Here is a 20,408-nt window from a genome sequence, read left to right as displayed (position 1 = left end):
TTGATCACATCTCTGCCGGCTTTACATCTTGACATTCAGCTTACCCTTAAATGTCTGCAGATGAGCGAGGACAGGCAGTCCTCGTGTTTACAGGCAAACTGCGTGTTTATCGGTTCGTCCCGGTGTGCTCCGATCTAACGTACAAGCTTGGTAACCGGTCGGGCTGAGTGAAGCATCAGAGCTCCACAATATGAGGGGAAATCGATGGTGCGTTTTGGCCCCTTGGGCTCAGAGCATATTGTGTCACCTTCTTAAATGAAAAATGAATGGGGGGAGAAATGAAACTCACAGGGGTGGAACGAGCCACGGCGGAGGCTGTCGACAAGATTCCTCCACCTCACCTCACCACCCTAACCTCAGCTATCAGCAGCACCCAGCACCCAGCTCTGTGCACATGAAACAAGCAAGGGTAGGACTACTCGTAGGGAAAGGAGACAAGGGCAGGCAGAGGTGGATTTACAAATAGGCCATAGTCCTCAAGAAACTATAATTAATAAAGCTGTCACTGCCCAGTCACCTCTGATAGGACACCGAAGAGCCACCTCATTGAATAGCTAACCTGTGGTATGATGAGGCATGTCAGACAATGGCCTTTGAAGACGTTTCTAGCTCAGCCTCGTGAAACTTTGTTAGAGGAACACACCATTTTGAGTAAAAATACCCTCCAGTGTAAACAAAGACAGAAATGTCCACCTAAAAATAGGCTGTTCGCCATTAAAATGTCAGTTCAATTTTATACAAAGAACCATTTTATTACTTACCTCTGTGTATTTCTATCCATGCAAATATTTTCAGTTTTATGTGCCTATGTTTATGAGATTTCAGCTGTTGTAATTACTCCTGCGCCCCAGCACAATGGAGGTGAATGGTACTAATCTATTGAGCTAACAAAACTGACATTTAAAAAAGGTGCATCTTTTCCTAGAAACACTTTTTTGTTTCAACTCCTCCTTATATAAAGTTTTGTATTTTGATTGTTTTTATGTTTGTAGGCGACTTATCTATGAATGCTTCATTGCAGATTCACTGCTTCGAATTGCCTTTTGAGAGGAAAGGAAAATGTTGGAAATGGATTGACTTAATCCACAGAGCTCACTCTCTAACTTAAGAAGACAGTTCCTGGAGAGAAATACAGCTGCTGAAGTTAATTTGTTTTGATGTTGCACGCATTGCAAACAAAATTCAAGTCACCTCTGTCATAGCGGGAAAAGCTGTAAATGTCAGAGAGACATATTTCTAAATGTGACATAAAATACCTATCTGCACGGCTGACCACTACCAGGTATTTATTGGAATATATTACCCTTTAAAATAGCAATAAGGTGAAAGTATAATAGGCATGTAAAATTTGCTTTCCAACCTTACTTATGCTAATAATCCTAGTATCTTCTACTAGCTTAACACCTTTATTTTGGCAAGGTTACTTCTTTAGATTTAACTGTCCCATAAAAGTTTGCATGACAGTTCATGTGTAATATTTTCAGACTTTTTTGTCCCATCCCTGAGCTGACAGACATGATTTGTTGTCAGCACTTTACAGCTTTGTGAGCTTTTTTTGAGATGAAATAACAGAAAACGTGAAATGATGTCAGTTTGGTGAAACCAAAAACCAAAAACACCGTACCTGAGACGGGATCTGCTGGAGGAAAAACAGAAGTCAAAGATTTAGAGGTTCATTTCTAATCAAAGCATTTATGAAAGAGATGGATTCCAAACCAAAAAAGGGAAGCAAATAATAAAGTACCAACGTTTTCTTAGCCACTTATCCAAATGGGGTCTATAGCCTACTACCAGCTGTCAAGGGGCGGAAGTGAGGTCACCAGTCACAGAGCAACAGACAGAGAAAAATGGCTAATTTAAAATCACCAATTAACCTAACAAGCATTCCTTTGCACTGTGTGAGAAAACCGGTGCAAATCGAAGAACCCCACACATTGACAGGGAGAATATATACACACAACCAGGAGATTTGTCTTGGCACGTGCTCAGTAATTTAGGTACATTTCATCTCTTATCCATGAGACTTTTTCAGTCTCAGCTGATTGCAGGTTTCCCCGGTCTTATAAACAGTACAACTGCATAATGATCAAAATTATCATCATTATGTATCAATGAGCCACAAGCTCGGTTTCCTGATCATTGATATGCAAATTGTCATGAGCATTAATCAGTGGCCATGAGCATTACTCACAGAGAACTGGAGAATGGCTGAAATCACAGACTGCTTGAACTCTGAGATGGTCATTCCTTTTTACATAAATATCTGCTCAAACCAGAATTCCTTCCTCATCCTTTCATTTAAAGAGTGGCCACTGGCATGTAGGTGTAAAGAGTGATGATTGATTGCAACCACTTAGCAGTGGTTACTTGGTTTCCTCAGTGCTTTTGGCACTAGTAAGTAGTAATCCTGCTGTGAACCTGATGCTTGCTTGAGGTGGACCATTTCTTGTGCATTGCATTTCGGGTTTGAAAGCCACAGAGACACAAAGTTTTAAAAAATATGCATCTCAACTCTTCCAACACTCGTGACATATATGAGATCAACAATGCTTTTCACTTGGGCAGCGAGTGTCCTCCTTTTCTCTTGGATCTCGTAACTCATCGTTATGCAGTGGTGGTAGTTTTGATCGTTATGCAACTGTACTGTTGATAAGCCTGGGGAAACCTGCAATCAGCTGAGACTGAAGAAGTCACTTGGATGAGTGATGAAACATTTGTACCACTGAAAATGTTGCATCCAAATGAACTCGATCAACTTTCTGGAAATCGGGAGTTATTAACCTGCCCTAGTGCTAACTCTTGCATCATCAAGGCTTAGTAAAAAATGATAAATGCACTTGTCTCAAATATGAACATTTGCAGTTTTTGCAATTTGTTTCTTGTTTTATAGTGTTTAACTGTGGCATCACTTTAGGAGATATCAGCTATTCTCTCAGCAAACTGTCTGTTGAATGCACACTGACACGGCAGCAAGTCACCCAGTACAGACAGTACAGAATATGAGCTAAGCTTCCAGACCATATGATTGCTTTGCTAAATTACATGTTTTTGTAGCTATTTTAAAACAGGACACTGAGTTTCAGTTATTTCATGTATTATCTGAAATGTGTTATCACAAAACTTGATTGAATCATCTGTTAGAAACAGCACAGGAGTTGCATTCAATTAAAAAAAAACCCAGCTGCTTAAGAATTATATGAGATAAATACCAACTTCAATGCATGTGATCAGAAAGGAGAATAAGAAACATTCTGATAAGCTTGTGCTGTTTCCTGTGTTTCATCTTCTCCTATTGAAGCTTTAATGTCTGTCTTCAAAACATGTCTATTTTTAAACATATGCATGTTTTTTATGATTCAGATCAAAGATTTTGGTCCTAATGAGATATGTTTCTATTGTGAAAGCAGTAGTTTAAGTAGGACGTACTACTCTGAAAGCTGCTGAGAAATACTGTATACAAATCCCTTCTAAATACTCCTTTAAATAGATGGATTTTCAAACTTTTGAAAAATTACAAAAATGTCATCATCTGAACTTTTGCCAAAACCAAAGAGTCATCATCCCCAAAAGCAAATACGAAGGTACACGCACAAACTCTTGCACAGAGACATGCACAGTACACAACTGTGTCTTTGGCTTGGCCACTCAGGGAGGATTGAAATACTGACAGCCTTGGATGATGATGCAATAGCCAGCAACTGTCAACTTCACGGAATTACAGTAAGCTGCTTTGTCAAAATTCAGAGAGGCTCTATTGAACTCCAGGATACAAGCGCCCCGCTGGGATTAATGTGCAATTCACTAAGTCTGAGGGAAAAAAAATCTAAAATAACAACGTTCTAAAATTGGGAGGGCCTGCGAGATTACACAGCATAAATCTCCCATGTGTACTCACAGGAATATAACTCCAATTAAGGCTGGCATCAGATGCTCACAAATATTAACAGACAGCAATTATACAGAAATTGTCTGCAAGGCAATTTGGGAAAGGGCTTGTGGATGCCAAATGCAGGCAAAATCCATTCTCCTCTCTGGAAAGAACAACAATGATTGACTGGATGTCTGAGGGCCAAAAATAAATCTGGAATGAGCTGCGCCTGTTCCACTGGTAGTTCCTCTTGATGCTGCGTGGCTTTCACACAGTATTCTGTTAAAAAGCAAGAGGCTGTTAGCATTCATGCTGATTGCCTTGCTGACACTGTTTAGTGTAAGTGAAGAGGTAATCTGAGCAACAGCAGAGGTTGTAAACTTGGGCGTTTTTAGGTACCAACAAAAAAAATCTAATCTGACAATCGCATACCCCGAGGATCAGACTAGATCAAGTTCTCTCAGTATGAAGTGCCAGATTAGTCCCTGTAGTTGTCCAACTCAGTTTCACTTCATGAAGCTGCACTGGCATCAACCCAACAGGCTGTGTGTACCATAGAGCGAGAGGCATAGCGAGTATAATTTATGTGTCAACATTTACCACAAGTACTATGAAGCCCTGGGGGTACCAAAGTGGGTTAGGGTTAATTAAAATGCAAACTGTTAGCTGAAGCCTTCTTTCAACTCCGCTTTCTCCATGATGTGCAATTCAAACCTTGAGTTCTGTGGACGGACATCAAATTTTGATGCTTTCTCTAAGAGTAAGACGTTTGCAAACCACAAAAGGCAGAACTCTGATTACCAGCACAGCCTGTTCTCCTCCCCGCTCTCACAATAATGGGAAAAAAATGTATGAGTAGAAAAGGTGGAGAGATTTTTTTTCATCTAAGTTCTGATGTAAAATCATAGCAATGCCCAACAGTTTTAAAATGGGTCATTTTTATTCCTTCGTCTATATGCTGTCATTTTTCCCAGCTATTGATGAACTCCAGAGAAAGCATTTCTTCATAATGAACCTCATTCAGTAGCAGAAGCTTTCATCCCTGAGCTGGCATTTGAATTGAAACTACACCTGGGCAAGATCTGATACTGGTCACTGTGGAAACGGATGACAGTGCATGAAAAGCAGACAAAGACCACCTCTCGTTGAGATGCTGAACTCTGCCGTGTCTTCAGGCAAAATAAGAAGATGAAACAAAAAATGGTTTTGTTGAATCTTGCAAAACAAAAAACAAAGCAGTAAAACAGTTCTTGAAAAAGACATATGAAAAAGATCAAAGTCCAGGTTGACCTTACAAAACCTTGCATTTCACTTTTTTTCACTTCCATAAATCCTCTCAAGCGTTCTTGAGAAAAAAATCTGACTTACGTATGGGGTTGGCACAGGTTTCTATAATAGTCGCACATCACCTCCATCCAGCACCAGCACACTAGTTTAAAGCCAGTTGATGGTGCCAAGGATGACTGGCGACAGCTGGGCGCCTCTTACTCATTTTAAGGGTCATCAAGATTTAATGTTACATTAGTGGCTTCGCTGGGTTTCCCTTTATCTTCTTCGACAGTGTTGACTTAATTATGCACAGCAGTATCACACTCATCTTGGTCAGCCCAGACACATGGAGAGGAAAAGGGTAAAGCAAAGGAGCTGCCTCTGTACCTCTCTGTGTATCTCGCTACGTTAAGTATCCGTGCTCCTTTTGATGTGGATGAAAGTGACACAGAGGGCTGTCTGGGGCCGTGCATACAGATTAAAACGCCGACACATACGCACACGCAGTCTTTCACCAAGTTGTAAAAGTAGGTCCTTCCTCTAGGGCTGAACCCCTTCGGTATCCCCCTTCATCTTTTGTCTTTGTCTGAAATCCCAGCCCCTCCCAGCAGTCTCTAAACACAGACACCAGGAACACAAACTGACATTCCGGATTACTGTCAGGCCTACAATACAAAGCCAGTGCCAACAGTCAAATAAAATGCGCTGACAATCTGAGCCACTGCCAAAAGAATAAAGCTGAAATATGATGAGAAGAAAATATAGGAGGGATTTTTTTTTGTGTAATTTTTTTTCCAAAAGGAAAAAAAAGTGACAGCCCTGCAAAAACTGCAAATTGGTGAGACTTGCTGCTGTGAAAATGCAATAATTAGAACTATTCAAAGTTCTATGCACATCTAACTAGATTGCATCTATTTAGAAACAATAAATTAAAGGCAGTTTTGACAGGTAGCTCTTACATTGATGTCTTCCAGGTTCAAGGAGTTCAGATACTGATGGTTTCTCTTCCACAATATAGGAGGTCTCCGTTCACCTGTGATGGCGCAAGTCAACACAGCACTCTGGCCCACGGTTACTGTTGTCACGCTGACTTTCTGGTCCTCTGGAAGGGTGAGCAGGTACGCATCTGTTGATGAGATAAACAGAAAAGTTTGAGTGACTGTCTTTGGCTCAATTTATGATTTTTGAAACATTTAACCTTCTGAGTAAAAGTAGCCTCTCTAAACTATGAACATGAAGGCTAACAGTAAAAAATATGATTCAACTCAGTCATCCTATATTTTTTCTGCATTGAGTACTCACGGGCTTTTCATTCTTCTAATGGCTCACAATTTACCCACTGAGATGTTTCAAAATTCATGGATTTCTCACATCTTTCTTGAAGCATAAAAACGAAGCATAAAAATAAGACACACAATACAAGCGTGTCTCAATTAGTTGCTACCGTGCTATAGCGGGAGACACTTCTTTTTTTAAATATGCACCGAGGCAGCACAATTATTGCATTTTGCACAGTAATGAGAGGGAATTAAGTTTAACGTTCTGTAAACACTTTGCATAATTTATGTGAAGATACTTTAATGGAAGTTCTGCTTTATCAGCCTCTCTGCAGAGTCTGTGTCCACCACTATGTATTTCTTTTTTTAGCTAAAAGAACAAACCTGACACTCTTGGGAGGCACCAGTACTACTCTTCGGCTGACTACTAAAATCTCAACTGAAGCGTGGTGCTTTGTAACTTAAAGCTGGAATATTTTTAACATGCTCAGTGTTCTAAGAGTTTAAAACATCTCCATGCTGTTGTAAAAGCCCAGGAGTACACACTTTCTGATGAAAGTAACATTGAAATCAAAAAAGAAAAAGGAAAAGAAAAAAATTCTCTATGTTCACAGAGGTTCCCCACAGAAACACAACCCCTCACCTCAACCAGAGTTAGTTTTTTGCTCGCTTCAGTATTTCTGCAGTACACCAAAGTGTTTAAAGCCTCATTCTGATGATGATGAGACCAACACAGAGAGAATACTGCAAGTAAGTCAGATCGGGTAGCTTGGCGAGAGGTCACCATGGCTGAAGTTGTTTAATGCCTTGGTGCGTCCAGTATTTTGAAGAGACAACAAGTACAATTTACAGTCCAACATTCTTTGCTGATATTATGTAATGTGGCCTGTGAAAGAATGCCTTTTAATCTTTCTCTTGGGTAATGAGCAATGGAGCAAAAGGAAACAGAGACTCAATTTGTTCTGCTCCTAAGGGCATGAAATACAAAACCTAATGAAAGAGCAGGTCCAACAGTGTTCACTTGCCACAGCCCAGAGAATGAGGATGAGAACACCTTCAATTACAGCATGACTCCTGTGGCCCTTTTACCAGTGTCTGCTGATTGCTTTTTTTAACCTTCTCACTCATTTGCTGTGTTTGGTCCACTTGTTGTGTCTTTGAACTGTGAACTTGGCTAGCGTGTTAGATCCAAGCTAATCACACTGAGACCGCGTGAAAACTCATACTTCTTTTCAGTGGGAAGCTTTGAGTTAAGACTTCTAATCTCACATTTGGCCCAATGAAACCCTGTTTAAGCCCAGGCAAATCACTGCTAGGATTACATCAAAATTAGAGGATTAATGAGAGCCCTTTCTTCTGAGTGAAGAATAACTAAGTTTAAATGATTATACTGTTAGTGAAGTGTTGAACAAACTCTGCTGTAATTTATAAGGCTGCAGTTTCTTCTAGAATTTTTTTTCTTATTCAACTGATGAAAAAGTGATTAAAAAAACACTGACTACCACTATAGCTCATTGGAGTGAGTCAGTGACCCGTATACCATTAGGCTATTGCATTAGTCTGTGCTTGAATAGATGCATTGGATAGATGAAAGAACAAAGACTCCTTAGCTACATCAGGAAGATGACCTATGTGCTTAGAGAATAACTCAGATAGCAAAAACCCAAGAAATAAGAGCAAGAAAAGGAACCATTATGGAAGGACGGATTTCTGCACGACATGTACCACCAGCAGATGGAAGAAGTGGCTGATATCGTAAAATCCTATCAATGGCTGGACAAAACTGGGCTGAAAGACAGCACAGAGGCCCTAATGATGCCAGTACAGGAATGAGCTCTCAACGCAAGATCAATAGAGGCTGGGGTCCACCACAGCAGCCAAGACCCAAAGTGAAGGCTGTGCAAAGATGCCCCTGACACAATTCAGCACATAACAGCAAGATGCTCGAAGTCTATATATAACCAGAACACCATAAACAAGTGGCTGGCATAGTATACAGGAACATCTGTGCGGAGCATGGCCTGGAAATTCCTCGCACAAAAAGGGATACGCCCCATAGGGTGGTTGTGAATGACCAAGCTAAGAGCTGGTGGGCCTTCCAGATAAAGGTAAATAAACTGGTGATGGCTAACCAACCAGTAGTGGTGGACAAACAGAAGGCCATAGTGATACATGTAGCTATAATACCCAGCTGACATGGTCAGCTAAATCTGTCATAACAACTTCAGGAAGATGGAACTTGCAAACCTAGAGATATACCAAGGGCTGAGAGAGGAGATAGAAAAGATGTAGAAGATAAAGGCAACAGTAGTTTCTGTGGAAATGGGAGCACTCGGGGCAGTGATGCCCAAACTGGACGAGCTGCTCCATCAGATCCCAGGAACAACATCTGAGATCTCTGTCCAGAACCACACAGTCCTAAGAATCGGAAAACAGACTGTGCAGGACCCTCAAGCTCCAGGCCTCTGGTAGAGGACCCAAGCTTGAAGGATAAACTTGAAGGATAAACTTTAGATTTCTTAATAATTTTTTATTTTGTTATATTACTATGTGTGTCAGCACGACAATCCCCTAGGAGATGAAAATTAAAGTGTTTCCTTCTTAATAACAAATGATCTTGAACACAAATACTGAAGTTGAAAAGAAAAGTTCAAACTAAAACCTAAAAAGCAAACATTTTTGCTCATTAGTCAGTCTCTTTTGTTGGTTAATGATAAAATGTCATGTGATGCCCAGCACAGACAGTATTTTTTTAGACGGAAATAAATAATAAACCTGCCACTTGTTTTGATTTAGAAAAAGCATGGTGAAAATGATACATGAAAAGCAATAACCAGCTTCATAAACGATTGGAACATCTCCCCTGTGGACACCGTAATATGACAGTCATTTGATGGAACACATTTGATTAATTAAGAACTGCTTCAATGTAATAAAGACATGACAACAGTTGTCAGCGGGGGTGATATGAGAGCTGTCATGGATGGAAATAAATAATAATGACTGAAGGGAAATGGAAAAACATTTAGGAGCAAAAACTAGTTTTATAACAGCTCATTAGATGTGTTTTTTATGCAGTGTTGATGTACACGGACAACTTCAGGTCAACAAGGGAAACGCTGTTTCAGGGCTTACAGATGCACTGCTCTCTTTAGCTCACCTCTTCAGTATTTCTTCATGTTTCAGCAAAGTGGATCCACTGCTACAGGTAGCATATAACTTCTGCTAACATAACAATTTATGTCACCCCCTTTATTTTAGGATATAAGACAAAGTTGTAAGGACCCTAAGTATGGCGCAGGGTTGGTAGACAGTAAAGATTGTGTAGGAAGGCCAAAAAAACTGTTTCCATTGTGATGTTTGCGGGCACACAACAACCCAGTGGCACTGGTCGTGTTTGCCATATACTATCTCTCAAGAGCCTGAGGACATTACAGCAGAACTCATAGTGCACAACCCTGTAAATAAGTGCTACTGATGCAACTCTTGACCTATTGCACCCTCATTGTGTTTTCTTAAGAACACTGTAGGCTATATCAATGAAAACTGAAGCAGCAGCTCCAGCTCGTGTCACTCGCCTTAAATACTTAGAAGTTGTCAAAATGGAAGAATTGCTTCTGCTTTTAAAGCTATTAGTAACTAAGAGACAAGGTGACATTTTGCCAGGTTCACCAATTATTACTTTTCAGATGTTCCACAAGAGTTTTTTTTTGGGGGGGGGGGTGTCACTGTTTTTGCTTAAGAATCACACAATTTGTCCACTGGTTTTTTACCTTCCGTCATAAATTTCTTTCAAATGCTTGGCAGGCAAATTTAAGATGACTATATATTCTTAAAACAGACATTTATCAGTTCAAACATTTGATTTGTACTCTTTATACTACTATCATTAATAATTTAAGAGATCATTGCATTCTATTTTTATTGACAATTTGGTAAGTCTGGTTTACGTTTATCCTTCTTGTAATAAATGGTTATTTATTTTACTGCAACTTTGTTTAAATCAAAGTTCATGAGAAAATGCTTCAGGCTGAGTCTGAGTGTACTTTTACCAAATTCATGTTACATTAACTATAGTCATAGCAACCCAAAAATGAAGCAATCAAGGTGTCAGGTAAAATTAACAATGTCCAGAAGAAAACATAATTGGGAAAGTAAGAAGAAAAACAAAGCAAGGAAAACAAAACACAATAACATGACCCTCATGCAGAAAGCAAAGATTTAAGGAAAATGGATCCTCAGTCACTCGTGGCCACATACCTCCTCCTCCCCTGACACTGATAACAATATAGCCAGCAGATCAAGGAGCTACTTGGTGCTCTACATGGTGCTGAGGTGGTGGTGGGTGGATACACTGACAAAAATCTCCTTCAATAATGTCCTCCCTAACCATTCAATTACAGCACCCTTGTATCTTAATGCTTTTGGAATACGCTGCAAGCAACAAACTCGATTTGCTGCTGATCCCCAGGGGGATAGAAATCTGTGAAGGTATAGGGAGAATTTTAAGAAGAAAGTGGGCAGGCAGACAGGCAGGCAAGCTTTAGCTATTGGGTGGAGCAAGGGTGGGATGGAAGGGAAGGGATCCGACCCGAATGAGAAAATCCTCAGAGAAAGGGGAGTCTGGGCGGCCAGAGCCAGCTGAAAGCCTTCAGCGTGCAGGAGCTCCTGTGTTAAAGATTTATCAGTGGAGGAAGTGGCACCGGCTCCTCTTTTTGGTCTGATTTGAGGCCTGAGGGACTCAGCCCCCAGAGAAGGATCAACCTTCACCGTTCGACCTGTAATTAGTGATTAACGGTAAGGTCCAGACTTTTGATTTACTCTCCTCTGCTCTCAGAAGGGGATGTTGGTCAGTGGCACGGCACAAGGTAAATCACCTATTGCACTGGAGGCAACAAGCTTGTCAGGGAAAATAGGCTCTGCCTAGAGGACGCTGCAAAGGACCAGCTGCATGAAGACAAATTGCACCAAGGTTGCTTAGCCAACCCTCTTACTCCATCCTCTATCATGCTCTGTCGCCCTCTTTTTCAAATACATGCTCACTTGAGTTGTCTGTCTTCACCAAGTCTTTCATTCCTTTCTAACTTACTCCCTCGCTCAATCCTAATGACATTCAATATTACCAAAGCTGAACGTCTGTGTAGCCCCAATTGCCTTTGAGTTTGACATTTTGAAGAGGAGATAAAAGTGTTTTTCCCTGATGCTCAGTATTCATAGATCATATGCATAGACTCAAAGGTAAAAAACACCCCCCCAAAAAACAGAATACACATTCATCTGAATGCTCTCTGATCTTGGATGGTTGACTTGATTTGTGCAAACTTTCTCCCAAAGCAAGAAGAATCGAGTCTCTGCTTCTGTGTTTTTGATATAGCGCATGAATGACTCTGTGGACTTGGATGTTTGGCAGAAACAGAAAATAGTTTGACTGGTGAAACATTCCCATGTCCTTTGTTTTCCCAAAGAAGATTCGTAGTTTTGCTTTTCATGTTGAACTGCTGTGGCTTATTGCGCTACTTAAAGAAAAGAAATCGTTCCCTGTATAATAAGAAACAAAACACTAATCAGGTGACTTTTTATGCATTTATTAAGAGAAACCCACATTGCTGACAGGGAAACATTGCGCCTTTCCTTCATTCCTTACTTGGTAATGCAGAAACAACCTAGCTGTGAAGACCAAAAAGCAGTTTTTGACATCACTGGGAAAACTTGGTGAGAGAGTACAAATGAAAGGTTTAACATAACCATAATTGTTGTTCAGGGGAGAAAAAGATGTAGTCGGAAGAAAATTACAGCTTACAAGATTACCTACAAGAAGTTGACTGCATGTTATAAAAACCAATTATTCCAAAACAATCTTACGTAAGCTCAAAAAAGGCTGAGTTTACACAGAATATTTATATTATGACACTATGAAGTATTTTTTTACAGTTCTCTCACCAAACCGCCATAGATAGATTGGCGACCTGTCCAGGGAGTACGTTAAAACAGCTGGGATAGAGACTGCGACCCTGAATTGGATAAGTGGATGGAAGAGAATGGATGGATGGATGGATGGATGTGAAGTAATAATGGCTCTCTTATTTCAGTATATTCTTTATATTAATAAGTATGTGTACACAGTAGCAGTGTCTTCTTATTCCACCAGAGCTGCTTTTCATTACTGTGTCTTATGCGATGCCTTGCTTTTTCCAAAATTGCTTTTCATTGTGTTTTGTCCTTAATTCTTTATGCAAAATAGGCAAATTATTTAATAATTTTTCAAAGAATGAATAAGCAGACAGGAAAATATAAACAGATGCAGACATGGGACTTGTTAACTCATCATCACGTACTTGTAATTAAGATCTTCTGAGCAGATCTTTTGAGCTTAGACGTTGATAACTGTAATCGATATTGTCAGAGGCAGCTGTACTTAACGTTTGCACAGGTGAATTCTGCAAAATAAATAATAAATTTGGGTTTGTTTACATGGAAAACACTGCAGCTCAACTTCAGGTCAAAGAACAACGAGCTGCCTTTTATGATGAATCTGTGCTTGTAAGAGATGATTATATAATGCACAGCTATAGGGGCGGCGTCTCAGCATCTCGTGTCACCTTTCACCATCTTGTGAAGGAGGATAAATAACTGTGCTTTTGCAGCTTGCTAAAACCATCTTAAATATGCAAAAAAAAATTACAGGTATTAGGTAAAAGGTGAGAAGATTATTTTTATCACCTTCAACCCTCCTCCCACGAACATTCTAAACATCAGGATGGCTTTAAAACAGTCACAAATGGCCTTTGTGAGTGCATTACCTCTGGCTGATCAGCCTCTAGTCTGTTTCCAAGCTGCTGGTAGAAATCCTGAGGGACGACCTGCATTAGTATGCTACAGAGCTTAAGAGGATGTCTAATTGGACTAATTTTTATCACAGCTACCTTGTGGAAAACAAGTAATGAAAAAAATCCTCCATCTTCCTGCTATAAGTAAATCACACGGCACTTAAGCTACAGCATAAGAGAGGCTATATTTCAATGACTTCTTATTTTTTAAATATAAAAGCCACTAGGCCACTAATGCTGCTGACTCCAGTATGTGTTGATGCACTTTACTGACAAACATCAGGCACCAGTTTGTGTGTTAAAGGGGCAGTATACACTTCCACCCAACTGTCTTGGTTTCTGCTAGTTTTTCAGCAACATTACAGCCAGGCCTACACCTTCAAATCGATGACAGGAGATGTTAAATGCTGAGAGAAGCAAATGAATGCAGCAACCCGTTTATGCTGAAACATTCCTGACAGCCAGAAAAGCAAGTTGAACCTTTCTCACTCAGAGAGCTGTAGAACTTATTATAAGAAATTTCTCCTCACTGGGAATTTAAACCTGACCCATCAGTGGCACATGAACAGTAGTGAAGAGTTAATTCATTGAAACCCCACTGTTTCCAACCTCGTTGTGCACAGGACTAGCTGCCATGGAGAAACATGTTTCACAAGTAAACTTACTGAGTACCTTATGCCCACTGAATCAGCATAGTGAAACTGCAAAGCTCATACTGAAATTGGTAATGTATTGGGGTGGCAGGGGGGGCTGGTCTCGCTTGTCCCCCAACAGTGTTGGTTTGCAGGGTGATGAGTCATGTCAATGGGAGCGCATACATAGACAAATTATACCACACTAATGGACTAAAAAGTATTTTACTCGAGGATTACTTCAAATTTAAAAAGTACATCAACTTCTTCTTTTAATAAATTCTGGAGATATAGCAGAAACATGTTTGAAAATGAGCCACAAGTTATGAAACCATTTTAGCACTTGAATGAAATACTCAACAGGGGTTTTGACAAGCAACAGTCAGACTATCCATTAACTCTCACTCTACCATGGGTGCTGACTAACAGCAAACTTGACTTAATGGAAGCAGCTTTTCCTAGAAGAGGCCTGGCTGATGGTTTGGATGTCTAATTATAATCTTCAGAGAAGTAAAGGGTGTAAGTCAACTAATTTTCAAGCCTGGCAAAGTCTGTATTACACCACGTGTGGGATAACACATGATTAGAGGTGGACTAGGTTAAAAAGAAAAAGAATGTGAATAAAAACAATTATAATAAAAAAGAAACAAGAAAAGATAATTAATAAAAACCAAAAGAAAATCACAACTGTACAGCCAGAATTGTTATGCTCCTCCAAATCAATTTTAAAAAGGCTAATAAGTTTGAGCATTCACTCTAGCAGCTAATTGGAAATGGTTTCTCAAGTGAATCTAGTATTTTCTCAAACTTAGGTTAACTTTAATTGATTTATATTTTTTTAAAAAAATAAAGGTACTACACAAGCAATGTTTCGTTATAACAATTAAGTGAGTGGCTTCACTGAAACACTTGTCCTTGTCACAACTATTTTTTTTAAACCAAGAAGTCCACTCTGCAATTCCCCTTTAGGTAACAAGCTTTTGGAATGCCACCAACACAACAACCAGCTTAGTTGGGTAAAGAGTTGGGTAAGGAGTATTACATGACTCAATTAAAAAAAAACAAGATTATTTTTTAAATGACACTCATCTTATTAAGGATTCAAAAATAACTACACATAACAGATATTACGGAAGGCTATTTATGTTTTATGTGTCTAAAATAACAAAAATATGAGCTGATATATTTTTAAGTCACTAATTTTCTGCCTTAAAAATCTACTAATGAAAGAAACACTCATCTCGATGTTTCAAGCAGATAAATAAATCCTTCTCCTCCCGCACAAAGCTTTGAATAATCAGGCCCCATCTTATCTAGACCTATTGATACTATATGACAGACATAGAGAATGTCCCTTTCACCTACTTGTGGTTCCTTTTAAAGTCGAAAGGGAGGCAGAGCTTTTAGCTTTCAGGTCCCTCTTCTGTGGAAACCGCTTTCAGTTTGGATTCAGGAGATAGACACACTCTATACTTTCAGGATTAGGTTTAAAACTTAACTCTTTGATAAATCATATAGCTAGGGCTGGATCAGGTGACCCTAAATCCTGCCTTAGGTATGCTGGAATAGACCTAGGCAGCCAGGTGCTTCCCATGATGCACTGTGTTTCTTGTTCACTCACCTTCTTCACTCACTATGTGCTTACAAAGCACTCTGCATTTGACCGTTAGTTATCATTAATCTCTGGCTGTTCTCTAAAATGTGTAGAGGAAACCCAGAGTGTGCCTTTTGTCCTGTCTTCCTCCCTTCACCTGTAACCTGTTGCTGCCTTCGCACTGTCATGAAGTGCTTGTTCAAAGGGGCTGTGGGTTTCTCTTTATTATTGTAGGGTCTCTACCTTACAATATAAAGTACCTTTTGATTTGTTGTAATGTGATGCTATGTCGATAAAATTTAACTGAATTGAAAATTAGATTTCAGAAAAAAATATATAACATTATGTAATTACATCTTTTATAATGTCTACGGCTCGCAAAATATTACAGTATGTGAATGACCACGGCAGACCCGGTGACATATTTATGCTTTGCAGCACACTTTATTTCAAAAACAGTTGCTGTACATCCACACACTGAGCTGCAGCTCTCCCACTGCCAGCTCAACATAACAACAACCACTATAACAGGACCCGGTGCAATACTTAAGTCGGCGAGGCATGATTGCAGATGCCGTGCAGGTGCGTACGCCTTCCCTGCACGGCACTGCAGGCCACGCCCCACCATATAGTACCACAGCATTATCTTAGAACACAACTGGATATTGCACTAATATAACAAAATGCACTCATAGCTTACTTCAGGTGTGTTAACATGTGTCTGGATTATTCTTGCACTCGAAAAATGTATTGTTAATTTTGACCATCCCCCAAAGCACAGTAACCAGGCTTGGATTCTTTTTTTTATAATATAAAACGCTTTTGTTTATCAAGTGGACAGAAATAGGCTTTTGTTAAAGTAACGCAAATTTATTGCCTTAACTACATACTGATCAATCGTGCTAAAATGCAGTCAGCTGCCCAAGGCTCATTTTGAACCAGGAAAAATCATGCTGTAGGTAGATGGATATGGTGGATAACCCCTACATGAATACACATCATGTGTTTTGATGCAGACAGTAGAAATTCTTTCTGTGTGAGGATCACAAGAGTAATATATGATAGCTCACGTTACAGTCCATCTTAGCTTCCCACCAATCCCTCAGGAGGCCAGCGGGCACTACAAGGCTTTTTAGTCTCAGCAGAAATCAAAGAGGTGGTTATATTGGATATGTGTTCTGTCAGCAGGTGTCATGGTTCAGATCAATATGTTGATAACCAAGGAGACTGGAGTATGTCATTACTATGAATCAGTCAAATATTGTATATTCTATTAACTACATACTGCATCCCACCTTCTTTAAATAAACCACCTATTTCTATCATGCTAACAGGATATAACCTAAAGTAGGGCAAATACAGTTTACAGTTGAAATGTAAGAAAGGGGCTCAAATCTGTATAATGTCTATGGACCTGAGAGGGGGGGTTTGTTAGAGATAGATTTTCAAACTAAAGTTTGCCTCAGGCTGCATTCATCCAGAGAGATCTTTCCAAATACTTTCAAATTCATTTTCACTGTTGTCTGCCAAGCAGTATGCCTCAAGATTGCATTCAGTAGGTGTTCCCAAACTAATAACATTTAAAGTGTGCGGTGCACAGGCAAAGCACATTGTGATTGTACAGCCAACTTCAAAGAGCTTAAAAAGCTCACTAACACAAGGATTCAGTCTCTGTGTGAATTGCACGCATCAGCTTTCAAAAGCCCTCAATCTAAAAGCACCCGACTTGGCTAATCTTAAACCACCCTTTAGACACTGTCCATTCTTTCAGCTTGTGGATTTGGTTCCTGAATTTAAATACAACAAAAGTTTATTTGCAAGTGCGCAAAAGAGTGTAAAAAGTCTAAAGTACTATTTTTTTCTATGTGCCTTTTGAATTGGCGTAGCACCTTCTGCTGTCCTCAGTTGCTTACTGAGGTTTTTTCTTTCTGGTAGTTGTTAATTTGAGTAAAGCAAAGAAAGAGATGGATTTCCACAATACGGGGAATATTTATCTTCTGCTATTCCACAGAGGAAAGTATCAGACTTAGCATTAAAGCAGAAAGGATCCTACTAACTACATATATAGTAGCAAGCGTGATACATTTGCCACATGTGCAGGCAGCAGCGTCTTCTTTTAAAAATAAAATAATTCAAGTGCTGCTACACATGGCATAAAATTTGCACTTTACAACAAACGCCATAGTGCAGGTATAACTACTGTATGTACTACGATGACCTAGATGACTGAGAACCTTCACAGACATACTGTATGTACTGTATTATAGATTTTGTTACAACACATTCCTGTGTATGGTCTGTACATATGGTTTTTGACAATAAAGATGACTTTGACTTGACATTCGTATTTAGTGAGACATGTATATTTACCATAGTTGAGTTTATTTTCATGTTGTATTGCTATAAGATTCCTCATATACTTTGCTCTACTCTAATATGACAGATGTTACTGTATATATCATTTTGCGCATGTAAAAGAGCACTGCCAATGCTAAACAGTCTTCTTCTCTCAAAGGAAACATTGCTGCTGGACTAAAACAGCTCATTTGTAGTTCAGGTCTTTTTCTGTCTCCATCACTATGTGAATGAAACTATTTGCTGCAGTTGCAGCATTTTAAAACAATCAAAAAGTTGAGTTTTTTTGTAATGCCAAATTGAATCAGAGCAGACTGGGCTTTTTGGAAGACAGATATTAAAGAAACAGACTCTAAAACTGAGTGCTGCAGATAAAGAGGTGGTACAGTATGTAAAAGATAACTAACATAGTTTAAGCATGTAAAACTTTTCTATGAGACCCCAAAATAAAATCAAGGTGCCTGGTAATGAGCATGATGCGGGTGCTTCAGTGTCTGTGCAATGTATTCTGTCACTCGTGCGCCAAAAGTTAATGACACTTTGTGATAGATGACACCTTATCTGTTTACCCATGATGCACTGAGCCATCATTCACCAAATTATTCAACGATGACATGGTACTCACTATCAGCAGCATGGCAGACATCATTCATATCTGTAACATCATCTAATTAAAAGACATCACTTCTGCCAGACAGTTTCCTTACTGCTAGCTGAAGCAAATTGATTCTCAACCCCCTTCCAGTGTATGCAAAGCAGGAATGAATAATGCATGGACATTAGAATCTTATCTTCTGTCCTGACAAACAATGTTGCAATACTTTGAATATTCCATAAAGGTGTGCAAAGGGTCCTTATTAGCGCAGCAGTCAGACAGGTGTCGTTTTCATGGAGAGTCATTCTGCCTTTACTGCTGTTCATTTCCAAGCCACACCATAGTTCTGGATACACTGAGCCAACGGATTTACTTTATGATCGTGCTCAGTTTACGATAGCGCTTAAGGTATTTGCATAGATTTTTATAGCTGCCACTCAGATATTATGTTGGCAATGAAGTGAGAAACTATAACTTTACAGTGTAGTTTTACCCCAAGCTCTGTGACCAGGCTCTATCAGGCTACAACCTACAAGTCACTGAAATAAATGTTCAGTGCTCTGACTCAGATTTATACTGGAGATGCCTGTTATTGCAGCATTATCAGCAGCTGCGCACCAGCCCACTCAGATTAAAAAAAAAAGAAGAAGAAAAGAATTAAGTATGTTTCATTATATAGCTGCTTTCTACCTGTGCACAGACAGAACACTATCAGCAGTAATAAAATAGATTAGCCATGCTCAGTAAAACTGATTGATTTGTGTTTTTAGTAAGTTCAATATACTATAAAAAATAATGCTTTTCCAATTAGCGTTTATGTTGCATGATTGTGAGCATCAGGGCAAAATACAGTATGCAGCCTGGTGATCTACCTGAAATATATATTTTGGGGAGTCTGGGTTGTCTTCCCAGTTGAATGAACAGGTATCCCCCTCGTCTCAAGACACAGTATAATGGACATGTCCCACGTTTTGTTTTTCAAAAGTCAACAAGACTTTTTTTTTTTTTTTTTTTACCTCAAATCTGGATTTTATTAAATGGTGAAAAAGGGTGACTACTGTCACCATGACAATCTTCTACCAATCAAAGCAATTGCAAGGAGCTTTTCAGAGCTAACTCTCCAGTTACACCGGTGTAACTGGCAAGTTAGCAACCAAACCTAACTCCAGCAATCACTTGCCAACCAGTCTGGTTTTACACATTTTTCTCTCTGGTGTGAAAAGAGAGATTCTGTTTTTCTGTGAGGTTGTTTAAATATCTTACTTGTTCAGTTTGAGATGAATTTTATTTAAATATACACTTATTTATACTTATATGTTGATCTCCCCAGTTTTACTGACGCTGACTGAAAGCTAGAAGGCCACGCAACATCACCTTGAAATTACTTAGCAAACTAACAAAGTCACATTTAAGCTTAAAGAAAAAAATCTGCTGTAGTAGATCACATGTTACTTGGTTTTACATTGCACAAAAGATGGATGTAGGTTTTTCAGGTTTGAAAAGTAAAGCGCAAATGGAAGTGACTTAAAAGACTCGCAAAAAGACCAGTTGTATAAAGATCAACGTGAAAATGATCCTTGGCTCCCTTGCTCTGTGAACTCTGTGTAAAAAATGAGAAAGGAGGATGTCCTCATTTACCAACCACTTGATATTAACAAGTCATTACCCAATAAGTGTAAGGTTCCATAGCCAGATCCATCCTTCACTTGTCAGATCCAGCTCCAAAAGATCAAAATACCAATGTCTGATGTCACGTTTGCTACATCTATCTTTTATACTGCCTATGGTTTTAAACCTTTACTCCATAAACACCAACTAGGAGTAGCACTTGAAGCTCTTTTCTGAATTGAGCGGTTTTTGTCATGTTTCAGGCCTGCTTACAGAACAAAACGATGGGTTTGCATCAAATGTTTGTGATTAACAGTGTTGGGACTAACGCGTTATTAAGTAACGCGTTACAGTAACTACGTTATTATTGTGGTAACGAGCAC

General features: G+C 39.3%; 1 protein-coding gene across 3 annotated transcripts in view; it reads right to left on the bottom strand.

Moving 5' to 3' along the window:
• The window catches only part of fstl5 (follistatin-like 5), a 196,811-nt gene that overhangs the window by 61,486 nt on the left and 114,917 nt on the right, over positions 1-20,408 (bottom strand). Inside the window, exons 7-8 of one of the 3 annotated variants that reach the window (XM_005919390.2) lie at positions 6,097-6,263; positions 1,625-1,639 (exon numbers count right to left, since the gene is read on the bottom strand). In XM_005919390.2, coding sequence (XP_005919452.1) covers positions 1,625-1,639; positions 6,097-6,263 — 182 coding nt within the window. The remainder of the gene's footprint in view (positions 1-1,624; positions 1,640-6,096; positions 6,264-20,408) is intronic. The other 2 variants (XM_014332737.2, XM_005919391.2) reach the window with 2 other exon arrangements.

Source organism: Haplochromis burtoni, unplaced genomic scaffold (assembly GCF_018398535.1).
Source record: "Haplochromis burtoni strain Fernald_Lab_line unplaced genomic scaffold, NCSU_Asbu1 Contig_33, whole genome shotgun sequence".
Lineage (NCBI taxonomy): Eukaryota > Metazoa > Chordata > Actinopteri > Cichliformes > Cichlidae > Haplochromis > Haplochromis burtoni.
Note: the sequence above shows the minus strand (reverse complement) of the source record. Positions and strands in the feature narration are given on the sequence as shown.